At 47.2% G+C, this 13,371-nt stretch overlaps 1 protein-coding gene across 1 annotated transcript; it reads left to right on the forward strand.

Annotated features, from left to right (window-relative positions):
- The first annotated feature begins 260 nt into the window (after positions 1-260).
- Positions 261-8,138, forward strand: LOC149744235 (nuclear RNA export factor 2-like). Its single transcript, XM_089904909.1, has 11 exons — positions 261-525; positions 665-771; positions 2,879-2,986; positions 4,645-4,713; positions 4,797-4,852; positions 4,994-5,101; positions 5,211-5,269; positions 5,374-5,489; positions 5,585-5,627; positions 6,258-6,330; positions 6,861-8,138. The coding sequence occupies exons 1-11, from the start codon at positions 261-263 to the stop codon at positions 7,030-7,032; spliced, it is 1,176 nt and encodes a 391-aa protein (XP_089761035.1). The 3' UTR covers positions 7,033-8,138.
- The last annotated feature ends 5,233 nt before the right edge of the window (positions 8,139-13,371 follow it).

Genomic DNA, 13,371 nt, shown 5'->3' on the forward strand with positions numbered 1-13,371 from the left:
CCCCGTGTCCCCTGCATCGGCAAGCGGGCTCTCAACCACTGCGCCACCAGGGAAGCCCTTAGGTCTGTTTTGTTTGACCTCTCTGGGATGTGCTGGAGTTATTTCCTGACATGTGGCTATTTTCTGTTCTTTCTATTACTTTACCCTACCTTAAGAAAACTCCATATATTGCAACAAGAATTTATTAAAGCTATGCAGGGCAGGGTCATCCCCATCCATGGAACTCAGTTCCAGTCTCTTTTGTCCCCTGTAGCATCTGAATGACCTCATACAAGCTCCTGAAACTCAGTAAGCATCAGCAACCACAGAGAGGACAAGGACCTGGTGATTCAGGGTCCTCTCATGAGGAATACATGAAGGAAGAAAATGTAATGCAGCAGGCTCACATGCCTTTGGAGTTCCCTGGATTTATAGCTACAAGTACTTGGGACCGTGGCTTCTTAACTGCAGTTGGTGTCCTCTGCAAGTGTGCCTCAGTTGGAAATGATTTCCTTGGTGTTAGGCTGGTAGCAAACTTAAGTGGCAGTAATTACAGGAAGTTAAGTCTCCTCTGACTCCCAAGGCTCTCCTCCTCTATGCCCTTGGGGAAGGGACTTCCGGTTAGGACTCCATCTTCTGTGGCCCTGAGACAGAGTTTGGGGCCTGCTGTCTCCTTCCTTGGCAGCCCTCTTTGATATTCTCCAAACCTCCAGCACCAGACCCACAGATTCTCTTCACGAGCAGCCTGTGAGGACGGTGGTGACAGATCACTGCCTTCAGGCCACCCGATGGGTGAGTTGGTCAACATGAGACCTTGTCCTCAGATCTCCATAGGGCTGGAGGGGTTCTGGGTTCCCTCCCTAACCCAAACCCACAGGACCCCCAACAATCTGACCCCCCTTTAGAGAAGGGGTGGAGAGGGCCCAGGCTGACTAGTTTCCACTCTCTTGAGGAAATGGGCCAAGTAGGCTCTGACACACCCATCCTGACTGCACATGGAAAACCTCCCCTCCTATGGAAATGGCCATGGCTGAGGTGAAATTTTCCCCCTGGTTAGGGAAAAGGCCTGAGTCATGTGACCTAGGGCTTGGAGAGTGGAGACGATCCCCTAATTGGGGGTGGGGTTAGTATAAGCTAATATTCTTTGGATTTATACTAAAGGTGGGAGAGGGTCAGGGAACTCACGGTTACCCTTGAATTTTCACGCCAACCGTTCAGGGTATAATATATTATCCCCATAGAGGTGTCTCCAGGCTTGCTTTATGGCCCAGCATATAATCTATTCTGGAAAGTTTTGTGTAGTTAATTGTTATGTACAGTGTTCTATTTCAATTAAGTAAACTTCGTTACTCATGTTTAATTTTCTACATCTAACCAAATTTTCATCTGCCTGCTTTATCTGTCACTCAGTGAGTTATGTTAAAATGTCTCACATGACTGTGGATTTGTCTATTTCTCCATTGCTTTTATCAATTTTCTTTTATTTATTTAGGCTGCGTTGGGTCTTTGTTGCTGTGCATTGGCTTTCTCTACTTGCGGCGAGCGGGGGCTACTCTTTGTTGTGGTGTGCGGGCTTCTCATTGTGGTGGCTTCTCTTGTTGTGGAGCATGGGTTCTAGGCACGCAGGCTTCAGTAGTTGCAGCACACAGGCCCTAGAGCACGTGGGCTTCAGTAGTTGTGGCACACAGGCTCTAGGGCACACAGGCTTTAGTAGTTGTGGCGTGTGGGCTCAGTAGTTGTGGCTCATGGGCTTTAGAGTGCAGGCTCAGTAGTTGTGGTGCACGGGCTTAGTTGCTCTGTGGCATGTGGGATTTTCCTGGACCAGAGCTTGAAACTGTGTCCCCTGCATTGGCAGGCGGATTCTTTTTTTTTTTTTTTCGGTATGTGGGCCTCTCACCGTTGTGGCCTCTCCCGTTGCGGAGCACAGGCTCCGGACGCGCAGGCTCAGCGGCCATGGCTCACGGGCCCAGCTGCTCTGCGGCACGTGGGATCCTCCCGGACCGGGGCATGAACCTGTGTCCCCTGCACCAGCAGGCGGACTCTCAACCACTGCGCCACCAGGGAAGCCCCGGCAGGTGGATTCTTAACCACTGTGCCACCAGGGAAGTCCCTCAATTTTCAGTTTGCATATTTTGGCTCTATCGAGAGGTACATCGAAATTTAGGATTTAATTAATATATTCTTGATGAATTGATCCTTTTTTCTCTAGTAATGGTTTTCCTTAAAGTATACTTTTTCTCTAATTAATATAGTTTTACAAACTTGATGTGTTTTGACCCTTTTGGAAATTTCTCAATCATGATTTCTTCAAATATTGCTTCTCCACTGTTCATGTTCTTTGCCTCCAGGGCTCCAATTAAACATATCCTGTTAAATCTTTCCCCCTTTCTTTTGGGATTGCCACCTATTGCCCCCAATCACCACCTCAGACTCAGAGCCACTGAGCCCCATCCCTAACTCTGCAGCTGACTGTGAACAGACAATATGATGCTCCCCAGCAATCTCTTGATATCCAGAGGCTCCACTTTGACCCTGGTATGGCTACAGCAGTAATTGTAGGGAAGGTGAGGGCAGAGGGGTCTGTCTGGGAAGGATGCTCAGGGATAGTAACTTGAGGAGGTGCTGGTGCTAGAGCGGAACCAGCCAGGAGGCTCTCAGCTTCTGTTTCCCTCCTCCTGGCTTCCTGGAGACTTGATGACCTGTGATATTGGAATGGTGTGAAACCCTAGAAATGGCATGGCCACCTCCCTGCAGATCCATCCAGGGAATACGCCCAAGATGAGGACTTAGGCCCAATGCTGGGGCTGGTGGAGATGGTGGGAGAGATTAGGTAGAAGAGGCAGATTTGTCTCAGGTATCCCCTGCTGGGGTCCTCACTCTAACTCTTTCCTCATCATAGCTTTTGGCCTTGGACCTGAGCAGCAAGAAACCCTACCAGCTGCACAGCCTGTCCAACACTATGCCGAATGCTTCCAACACCAAGAACTTGAACCTCTCCAACACTGAGGTGAGGTGTAGTACCCAGTTCCATCTTTGAAGGGAAGGTGGGAAAGCTAATGGGGTGGTGACAGAGGAAGGGAAATGGATTTGTAAGGAAAGGAAGGGACTAGGGGTGCACGACCATCCTGGCTTTGTTTCTCTGGTCCATGTGCTTCCTCCCAATAATTACAGGTGAAGTCTGCAGGGGAGATGGACAAGGGCCACCGGCTGGAGCCAGAAAGGATGTGTGTAGACAGAAGCCCCCCATGCACCACCTTCCCTGATAAGTCAACCAACATAAGGTCAGATGTATTCTCAGTTGCCCGCAGGATCCTGAGCTACACATGACAGTGCCTGTTTGCAGGGAGCAGCTGACCTGGTCCTATGGGAGGACCACAGTCCCTATGCTCTCCTCTCTGTTTCATAAAGTTGAAAAAGTTTCAACCAGCATCCAATGGGCCCCCAACCCAACATGTGCATATTTTCCATTCCTGCCTGGGGTGCCTGGGCCATTCCAGGGCAGGTGATGGAAAGGGCTGCAGCAGGGGTGCCATTTCCCCTTTCTTTTCTCTTTTCCCAGACCCCACCACAGTAGAGCTTCTTTCCCTTCCCTTTGTTTTCTCTCTCTCCCTTGTCTCTAGGCTCTTATGTCTCTCTCATTTCTCCCCTCCTACCTTCACTCCCTTTCTGTTTTCATCCCCCTCCATCTCCCTCCCTGAGGCCCGCCTCACTCACCACCCTGCCCCAGCATCCTGGGCCATCAATGGGGAGAGTCCAGGTCTTGGTCCAGGTCTTGGCAGAGTGCTGGACCCCCAGTGAGGTAGCAGAGCCCTGGGCTCCCACTCCATTCCCTCTTCTCTCCACAGCCTTCAGTGGGGCCCTGGAGGAAGGAAGGGAGGAGAAGGAAGCCCTGCAGCACAGGTTTGAAATGCTGGTCTCTATGAAACTGGAGAAGGGAGTCCGAGTAGTCTGGGTGGGAGCTACCTAGGCGAAGGAGAGGAAGGGAGGGAGGGAAGGAATATTAAAGTGAAGGTACTGAGAGAGATGAGGAGACAGTGCCTTTCAGACAGTAAGATGACAGATGCTCAGTGCTCAACAGGCAAGTGGACTGAAAACCCCTAAAATCAGGAGCAGAGGTGGGCAAAGGGTGCTGCTGGATTGGCCAGAACACACTGATCTCTGTTTATGGCATTACTGTTTTAACTCAAAGGAAGCATTGCAACCTTGAACTATCAACCACCTGTTCTCTATTTTTGGTTTTGGACAGGGCCATCAGAGAATGTTTCCCGAAGTTGTTACGCCTGGTAAGTGCCTACGAAAATCATTGTCTCTTTCGAATGTCGGTGGCCTCTGCACCTGCCCTCAAGCCCTTTGGGTCTTGCCTAGATCACATATTAGCATCAGAACCTTAACCATTTCGGGGGACATGGACTCCTGAAAATGACATGGATATACTTGCTGGAAAAATACCCATAAGTACACACACGCACACACACAAGTTGAATATAACACTAGAGACTTCCAGGACCTCATGATGAAGACATCCACTGTAAGCTTTCCCATGGAATTTCCAGGGCCCTTTCACACCTGACCTCTGACCCTCACCCTCCTGGGCCCATCCTTTTCCCGGATCATCCAGCGCCACTCCCCTGGTCTCCACTCCTGACTTCCTCTTCCCTTCTCCAGGATGACCAGCAGTTACCGTCACCAGTGACAGTTGACGTTGACACTCCCTACATAGTAAAGCTCTGCAAGGTGAGGAAAAGGATCAAACAACATTTGGGGTGTTGCAGGGAGGCTTTATCTACTGCATAGTCTCAAATGCCTTTTGATTCCAGGAAAGCTATAAAGGATCTGAGACACTGAAGAGTATGACCCTTTACTTCCTGCAGCAGTAAGTACCCTTGCCACCATGAGGAATAGAGAGGGCTGAGACTGGGCCAGGCAACCCAAGCCCAGGTCTGCTCACAGAGATTTTCATGTCATATGTGGGGCTCGATCATACAGACAGCCTGTCCTCATTGCTCTCCCACAGGTATTACTTGATCTGTGACTCTGGAGACCGATATGTTCTCCTCGGTGCTTATCACCACAGGGCCTACTTCTCCCTGACGATTCCTTTCTACCCCGAGGACCCAGCCCCGTGAGTATCACAGCACAGGCTCTGCTCCCAGGCCGTGTGGCTCCCCAGCAGACACAGGCCAGCTCCTGCAAACACCCACCACCCACTGTTGCTCTTTGTCTCCTACAAGCAGCTTGTGCAAGTACTTCAAGGACAGCAAGAATATGAAGAAGCACAAGGAACTTGTGAGTGGGTCATGAGAAGACTGGGTGGGAAAGGGCGGTGAAGGGGTCAATCATAGGGCCCAGGGCGTGGCAGCCCCTGACCTTCGCTCGCTTCCCCTCCCCTCACAGACCTGCGGGTCCAGCTGCTGAAGCACACAAAACGTGTCATTGTGCACACCCTCTGTGTGTTGCCCAAGACTCAGCATGCCTTCAGCTCCTTTGTGGTGGACACGTGGTTCCAGACGGTGAGCGCCTGCTTCCTCCCTCGGGTGGGCCCAGGAGGCCGCAGGTGGGTGGGAGGTGGAGGTGGTGACTGGGCGCCTGGGCTCTTCCCTTTCAGCAAACGATGCTCTGCTTCTCCGTCTGCGGAGTGTTCAAGGCAGGTGAGTGTGTGTAGGCCCCCAGCGCAGATGCCCCACTGCTGACTCCCCCTGGCCAGGCTCACACCCAGAACCACCCAGCATCCCTGACCCCTTCCCTTCCCTTCGCTTTCTTTCCCCTTCCCTTTCCTTCCCTCCCCTTGTATTCCCTTCTGTTCCCTCCCCTCCCCTCCCCTCCGCCCGCCTCCACTTCCCCACTGTGTTCTCCTGCCCTCAGGCTTCCCACAGACAACCCAGGTCTGAGCTGTGTCCATGCCTGTCTGCCCTGCACACCCTGGGCGTTGGTGACACAGGCTGTGGATTTTGGTGGCTCTCATCCCAGATCCTTACTCTGAGAACTTGGGCCGTTACTGAACCTCTCAGTTTCCTCATTTGCAAAATGGGGTAGTAGTATCCACCTCTTGGGCGGCTGTGAAAAATGCATCCCGTGAACTTGTGTAGTGGTCGTCAGGGGCCCTGTCACTGGGTGCAGACTGCTCCTATAGTTGCCCTCCCCATTCCCGACACCCTGGGCCCCGTGAACAACTGCCCTCTCAACACGAGTGTCCAGTCACACCCTGACTGGGGACCGCTGTGTGAGCGTGTACAGCACATGCAGCTGTAAGGGGTACTGTTGTTTGTTTGCTGTTGAAGTGGAAGGAAGTTCTCAGGGCTGTGTGCGTTCCTTCACCCGGACCTTCATCGCTACCCCTGCCCGCAACTGCAGGTGAGAGCCCTGTAGTGGGTGGGAATGCCCATCCCCGCCTGGGCTAAGGGGCGTGGGAATGCGGTGGCAAAGACCTTAGGTTTACTCAGTATTGTGGAAAGCCAGCAGGGGGATCCCAGGAGCAGTCTAGCCTAGTGGTTAAGAAGAGTATGGGCCTGGAATCGGCCTATGCGTTCACTCCTTGACACAACACTCGCTGTGTGACCTTGGTCAATTCACATGACCTCTGTGTGACTCAGTGTCTTCTGAGAATGGGGATCAGACTGTCCACCCCTTGCACTGTGGTAAAGGGTAAATGCGAAATTGCCCCTGGTTTGGGGATGAACCTATAAATCAAGTGAAGGTGGTAGACAGTCTCTCCAAAGGTGGGCTCTGTGGGGAGGGGCAGAGGTACCAGTCAAGGAACCTGGGAGACAGACACAGGAGGGACGAGGAAGGAATCTGGTTGCTGAGTGCCAGTGGGAGCAGAGTCAGCACTGGGGGTGTGGGTGTCCATCCACCAGTTGTCTGAGGGCCCATTTTTCCTTCAGTCTGTGCATCGTGAATGACGAGCTGTTTGTGAGGGATGCCGACCCCAGTGAGACCCAGAGTGTGTTCTCCATCCCACTGCCTACACCCACCTCCAGCTCCATGCACCCCCTCTCCCAGCAGCAGCAGGACATCATGCAGGTATCTTCCACCCCATCTGAGGTGAACCGCTAGTGGTCTCAGAAGTGAGTGCTGGGGTTGCATGGGGATAGGAGGGAGCTGGGAGGAGTAGAGGAGTGATTAATGGGAATTTTCAGGTAACTATTTTAAATCTATTTTTCCTTACAAACGTTTACTTGTGAGAAATACCCTAATTTCATACTAATACATTTCCATGTATTGTAAAATACAGGTATCCTATCTTATATACTGTTTTGAAACTTCTTTTATTATTAGTGCCAGCATCGTTTCTTCTCAGTATATGTGAAGCTACATTATTCTTTCTAAGATCAATATATTAAACAATTGAATTCCAGGAAGCCATAAGCTATTATTGATAGGCATTTAGCTTTTCGCCTCTTTTTCAGCATTACATGCAGTGGCATCTGCTCATTCTGGTACATACATGTTGGTAAACTTGAAGGCTTGCTCTTGTAGCATAGATGTAGCAGTGAAGTTGTGTGGTCAAGTGTCTCCAGTTTGGTCCTAAGGGAGGTCATCTATCCTCCCCCACTAGAGGCGCTTTCAGTACAATGACTAGACTATACCAGAGCTAAAAATTGCTTTACTCATCAAAAAGTGAATTCTGAGAATTCAGAGATAAGAAGAAATAGACCTCTAGGGTTTCAGGAAGGTGAAGGTGGACAGAAGTCAGGTGCCCTGGGGTTGACACTCACGGCTGCTGGCTCTGCTGACATGCCAATTCTTTCTCTTTACTTTCTTCAGTCCAAGGGCAAAATTCCAGATGTGACCCTCATCCACTGACCTGGGATCTTGAGAAGAAAACTCTGCAAATGAGCCTTTAGATGTCAGTTTCATCCTCATCATATTTGTCACCTCTCTTCTCTTAACTGAAGCCATATCCATGACTAAGCTTGCAGTCCGGCTAATCAGGAAGCCAAAGTTTACCGTGTAGGCCTGCCCGTTGTTTTATATTTTTCCCACACATGATCCTTGTGTATCTTTATATTAAAGAGTAACATTGCACATTGTATGTTGTGTGTCTTGGATTGCTCTTCCCCTGACCCAACCATGAGTTAGTGGGGCCAGGACCAAAAAGTCCCATCTCCCACATCATCCCTGGCAGTCTCTAGCATTTATATCCGACCTACACAGTGCTTGAAAATTATAGAGTAAGGACTCCATTCCTGGACAACCCTAAAATCCAAGCTTTGCCTCCTGATAACCTTCTCTCCACCACTTCAGTACTCACAAGTTGTGACCGTTCTGATGTTCACTTCTATAAACAAATATAAGGTATTTAGCAAGTAAAGTACCATATTTACTCCAATAATTATGGATTTCTTACTCATTTAACAGGTCTAAAACTGTGTTAACATTTTTATTAGGTTCTTAGGTTCTGTACCGAAGACTATTTTCCCCACAACTCCTGTGTTGTTTTTTTAACTTTTTTATTTTGAAATAATTATTGATTTACCAAAAGTTGCAAAAAAATGTGTAGAGAGGTCATGTATACCCATCACTCACCTTCTCCTAATGATAACACCTTGTATTACTTTAGTACAGTATCGAAACTCAGAAATGGACATTGGTACAATCCACTGAGCTTACCACAGTTTCGCCATTTTACATGCACTCATTTGTGTGTTAGAACACTTGGGCATAATACTTATATATATAATTCCATACACTTTTACCAGCAGTGTAGGTGTTCTATCACCACAAACAAGATCAAAAACTGTTTCATCACCACACGTTTCCCTCATGTTAGCCTTTATAGCCACACCCACCTTCTTCCTGATCCCACATCCCTAAACTCCGTCAAACACTATTATAATTTCCTAAATGTCATAGAAGTGGAATCATATAGTACACTACCTTTAGGAATGGATTTCTTTCACTCAGCATAATTCTCCTGAGATCCATCCAAGTTGTAAAGTGTGTTTATCGTCTGTTCCTTTTTATTGCTGAATAGGATTCCACGGTGTGAATGTACCACAGTTTGCTTACCCATTCCCCGTTGAGAGACATCTGGGCTATTTCCACTTTTTAACTATTGTGAGTAAAACTGTGATGAACTTCATGTAAAGGTTTTTGTGTAAACATAAATTTTCATTTCTCTGGGTAAATTGCCCAGAGTGCAACTGCTGTACCATTTGGTAATCGCATGTTTCGTTTTGAAAAACCTGCCAAATTGTTTTCCAGACGGCCTGTACCATTTTACATTCCCTTTGGCAATGTGTGAGTGACTCAGTTTATCCAGTGTTGCCTGCATTTGGTTTTGTCCATTTTTTTCAGCCATTCTGATAGGTGGGTTTAACATTTCATTGCGCCTTTAATTTGCATTTGCATGATGGCTAAAGATGTTGAATAGCTTTTCCTAAGCCTATTTGCCCTCTGTTCATGTCTTTCATCCATTTTATAATTGGATTAAGAGGCAAGAAGTTACCTCTAGAGAGCTGCCCTGGCTCTGGCTAACAGGCAGAGTAAGAGAATGTGAGGCCCCTCGAGACTCACTTTTCTTGACAGGGAGGGCAGAAGTGGGGCTGAAGCTATTAAACGTTCCTCAAATTAGGACTGAACTTGGATATGCAACAGGATTAAGAGGTGTGGGCATCTCTGGGTCCATCTGTGGAGATCTGGATAGGGCAGAAAAAGACGGGGCATATGGGGTAGAGGAAAAACAGTGGAAGGAGGGAGATACGGGGGGATGCCTCCCAAACGATGCTAGATTCACCAGTCTCAGCCTGCTCAATGGAGTGCAAGAAACTATTCTCCTAGACGTGTGGTTTTCAACTCTGGATATCCATTAGGATCCCCTCGAATGCTCAGATTCAACCAACTGAATCAGAGCCTCTAGGGATAAGCCCAGTCATCAGTGTCTTGAAGGTTCACCCCAGTTGATTCTAATGAGCTGTCAAACTTGAAAACCTTATCTGATGGTGTATTAGTTTGCTATGGCTGCCATAACAAGACACCACAGGCTGAGTAGCTTAAACAACAGAAATTTATTTCTCACAGTTTTAAAGGTTGGAAGTCCAAGATCCAGGTGTCCACAGGTTTGGTTTCTTCTGAGGCCTCTCGCCTTGCTTGCAAATGGCCTCCTTCTTACTCCTTCTTCACATGGTTGTCCCTCTGTGCATACACACCCTGGTATCTCTTTACGTGTCCTGAACTCCTCTTATAAGGAAACCAATCATATTGGATTAGTGTCTACCCTAACGGCCTCATTTTAATTTAATCACCTCTTTAAAGGCCCTATCTTCAAACACAGTCACATTCTGAGGTACTGGGTGTTAAAGCTTCAACGTATGAATTTGGGTAGGACACAGTTCAGTCCACAACAGATGGTATGAGAAACACCATGGTCTGAGACATTCATCTCCCTTTTAGCCACCTTCCTGGAACTACTATACAACACTTCTGCCATCACCTCATTAGGTAGAAGTCGGTCATGTGACCATTCTTGGCTGCAAAGGAGGCTATAAATGTGGTCTTTTACTGGAAACATTACTGTCCCAAATAAATTTGGGATTCTTTTATTAAGAAAGAAGGAGAATAGGTATAGAACATATGCTACACTTTCATACCCAAGGCAGCTAGAAGCACCACCTCAATTATCATGTCCTTTCTACCCAGTTTTCCAACCACAGTTTTCATGGGTTCAAACAAAACTGCTGCTTCAGAGACACCTGAGCTCACTCTCCCATCCTCCCAAATCCCATGTCCCAGACTATGCCTGAGTCCTCACAACTTAGCATGCTAAATCTACGTCATTCACTCACTCATTCATTCATTCAACAAATATTTATTGGTTACCAGTGATATGTGAGGCACTGTGATAGGCACTGGAGATAAATCAGAGAACCTGACAGACAGGGTCATGGTTCTCAGGGAGCTCACATTCTACAGGGGTTGATACACTCAAGATTTAAGAGCCATTAAGAAAATAATATGGGAAAATGTGACAGAGAATGACTAGGGTGGGGAAGGCAAGGAAGGATTTTCTGAAGACGTAACTTAGATTTAATATTCAAATAACAGGAAGTACACAGTCAGCAGTGGGAAGATATAGGAGCTGAGCCCTCGAGGCAGAGGGAAGAGCAAGACGAAAGGCCCTAAGATATGGGCAAGCTTGGCAGTTTTAGAGAACAGCTTGTGTGCCAGTGTGTATTGGGAGGACAGTGTTAGAAAATGAGGTGAGAATGGTTGGAGGGGCCCAATAACAGAAGGTCCTGTGGGCCATGGTAAGGACTCTGGGTTTTGTTCTTATTATGATGGAGCCATTGGGTGCTTTCTGAAAGGAAGGGAACTTATTATTAAAATCTGCTTTATTAAAGCTCATTCTAAATGTTCCTTGGAGGACAGATGGAAATAGAGCAACTGTAAGATCAAGAGACAAGCTTAGGAGGCTACTACACACATGACAGTGAGAGGTTACAGTCTCGTAGACCACAGTCGTAGCAATGGAAGGGGTGAGATGGGGTTTGAGATGAGATGTATCTTGGAAGTACTGAACTTGTTGATGAAGTCCACGTTTGTGGTAAGGATAGAGAGGAATTAAGTGTGTCTCCTGGAATGTGGATTTTTGCAGCTGGGTTAGGGCGGTTTTCTTCGATGGGGAAATGAATGGAGGACCAGCTTTGGTGCAATGCCAGAAAACTGACAGTTCTGTTTTGACCATGTCGTTTGTGGAGCCTACGAATAATCTGGGTGGGGAGCATGTGGTTGGATGTATAAGTCAGGAGATCCTGAGAACATTCTTGGCTGTGGCAAAAAAAAAAAAAACAAAAACAAAAATCAAGCATGCAAGCAAACACACGAAAAACCCAACTGTACAGTTCAATCTGAAAATACAGGTTGATTCCACATATGAGCATGACACAGCTCCAGATTCTGGAAGGGATACAAAGACATATTAAAAGCCAACTTCACTGAGCTATAATTTATGTTCCACATAATGCATCCATCTTTTTTTTTTTTTTTTTTTTTTTGGCTGTGCTGCGTGGCTTGCCGGATCTTAGTTCCCCAAACGGGGATCAAACCTGGGCCCCTTGCAGTGAGAGCACTGAGGCTTAACCACTGGACTTAGCTATAAGGCTAAGGCTCTGGCCTGCCAGGGGCTACGAACTGTCAGAGAAGAAAGATATATGTGTGGCATATAACTATCATTCATCCACTTATTCATCCATTCATGCACCTAGTGCATGTCAAGCTTAGTGCTAAGAAGGGAAGATAGGACCATGAACAAATTCAGACAATGTCTCTGTCTTCCTGAAGATTAGGAGTCGAAATAGAGAACTGCAAGTGGCTCTGGTTGCTAAATAGTAAGGGAGGTATTTGGTGAGATAATTGGGGCCCCAAAAGGTCTAACCCCAGTGCACAGACGCAACTCTTCCCCTTCTGCATGTCTCATTGATAATGCTGTGGCATGACCTAGAACATAGAGCTGTTAGAATAGCATGAGCCTGAACATTCTGTGCATAAATGGCTGAGGAAACAGCTTTCCAAACCTTCCACCCAGCAATCAGCCCTGATTATGTGCAGAAGTAGATCTCAATTTCATTTAATTCTCACAGTTGGAGTTGTATGACTAATGATTTTGTCTCTGTATCTAATTACGAAGCTGAGGATAAGAAGGGTGAAGTATCTTGAAAGAAAATAGCAGATCTATTGATAATAGGAAAGTGTTAGATTTTATGCTGTGAGCTATTAACAAGTGTGGAATACTAGTTCCCATCCTTTAGGTCCAGGCTGAGGTAGTAGCAATGCAAATATCTCAGTCAAATGCCTGGGATTCATTGGCCATTCGAGAATTTTAGGAACTGGAGAAGCTATAGGAAAATGAAAGCCTAACATACCATCCTCCTGCCTGCTCCACATCATTGTTCCTGCCTCTGCTCTCTTGTTTTCTATGATAACGTCATCTTAACATTAGGTTTTGTTATTGACTGAACTGTGTTCTCCCAAAATTCATATCCTGAAGCCCTAACTACCAGTGCCTCAGAATGTGACTGGATTTGGAGATAGGGCCTTTAAAAGGTGATTAAGTGAATTTAAGGCTGTTAGGGGATACGTTAATCCCATCTGACTGGTGTGCTTATAAGAAGAGGAGTTTAGGACACACAGAGAGACAGCAGAGGTGTGTATACAAAGAGGCACAACCATGTGAAAAAGCAGCAATAAGATGGCCATCTTCAAGCCAAGGAGAGTGGCCTTAGAAGAAATCACCCCTGCTCACACCTTGATCTTGTACTTCCAGCCTCCAGCACTGTGAGAAACAAATTTCTGTTGTTAAGCCGCTTAGTCTGTGGTATTTTTGTTGTGGCAGTCTGAACAGTCTAATACAGGCATTATGAACGTGTTTCAGTAGTTCATGAAGCAGGTAGAGTA

Source organism: Delphinapterus leucas, chromosome X (assembly GCF_059928025.1).
Source record: "Delphinapterus leucas isolate spDelLeu-1000000601 "Yukka" chromosome X, BTC_Dleu_Yukka2, whole genome shotgun sequence".
Classification (NCBI taxonomy): domain Eukaryota; kingdom Metazoa; phylum Chordata; class Mammalia; order Artiodactyla; family Monodontidae; genus Delphinapterus; species Delphinapterus leucas.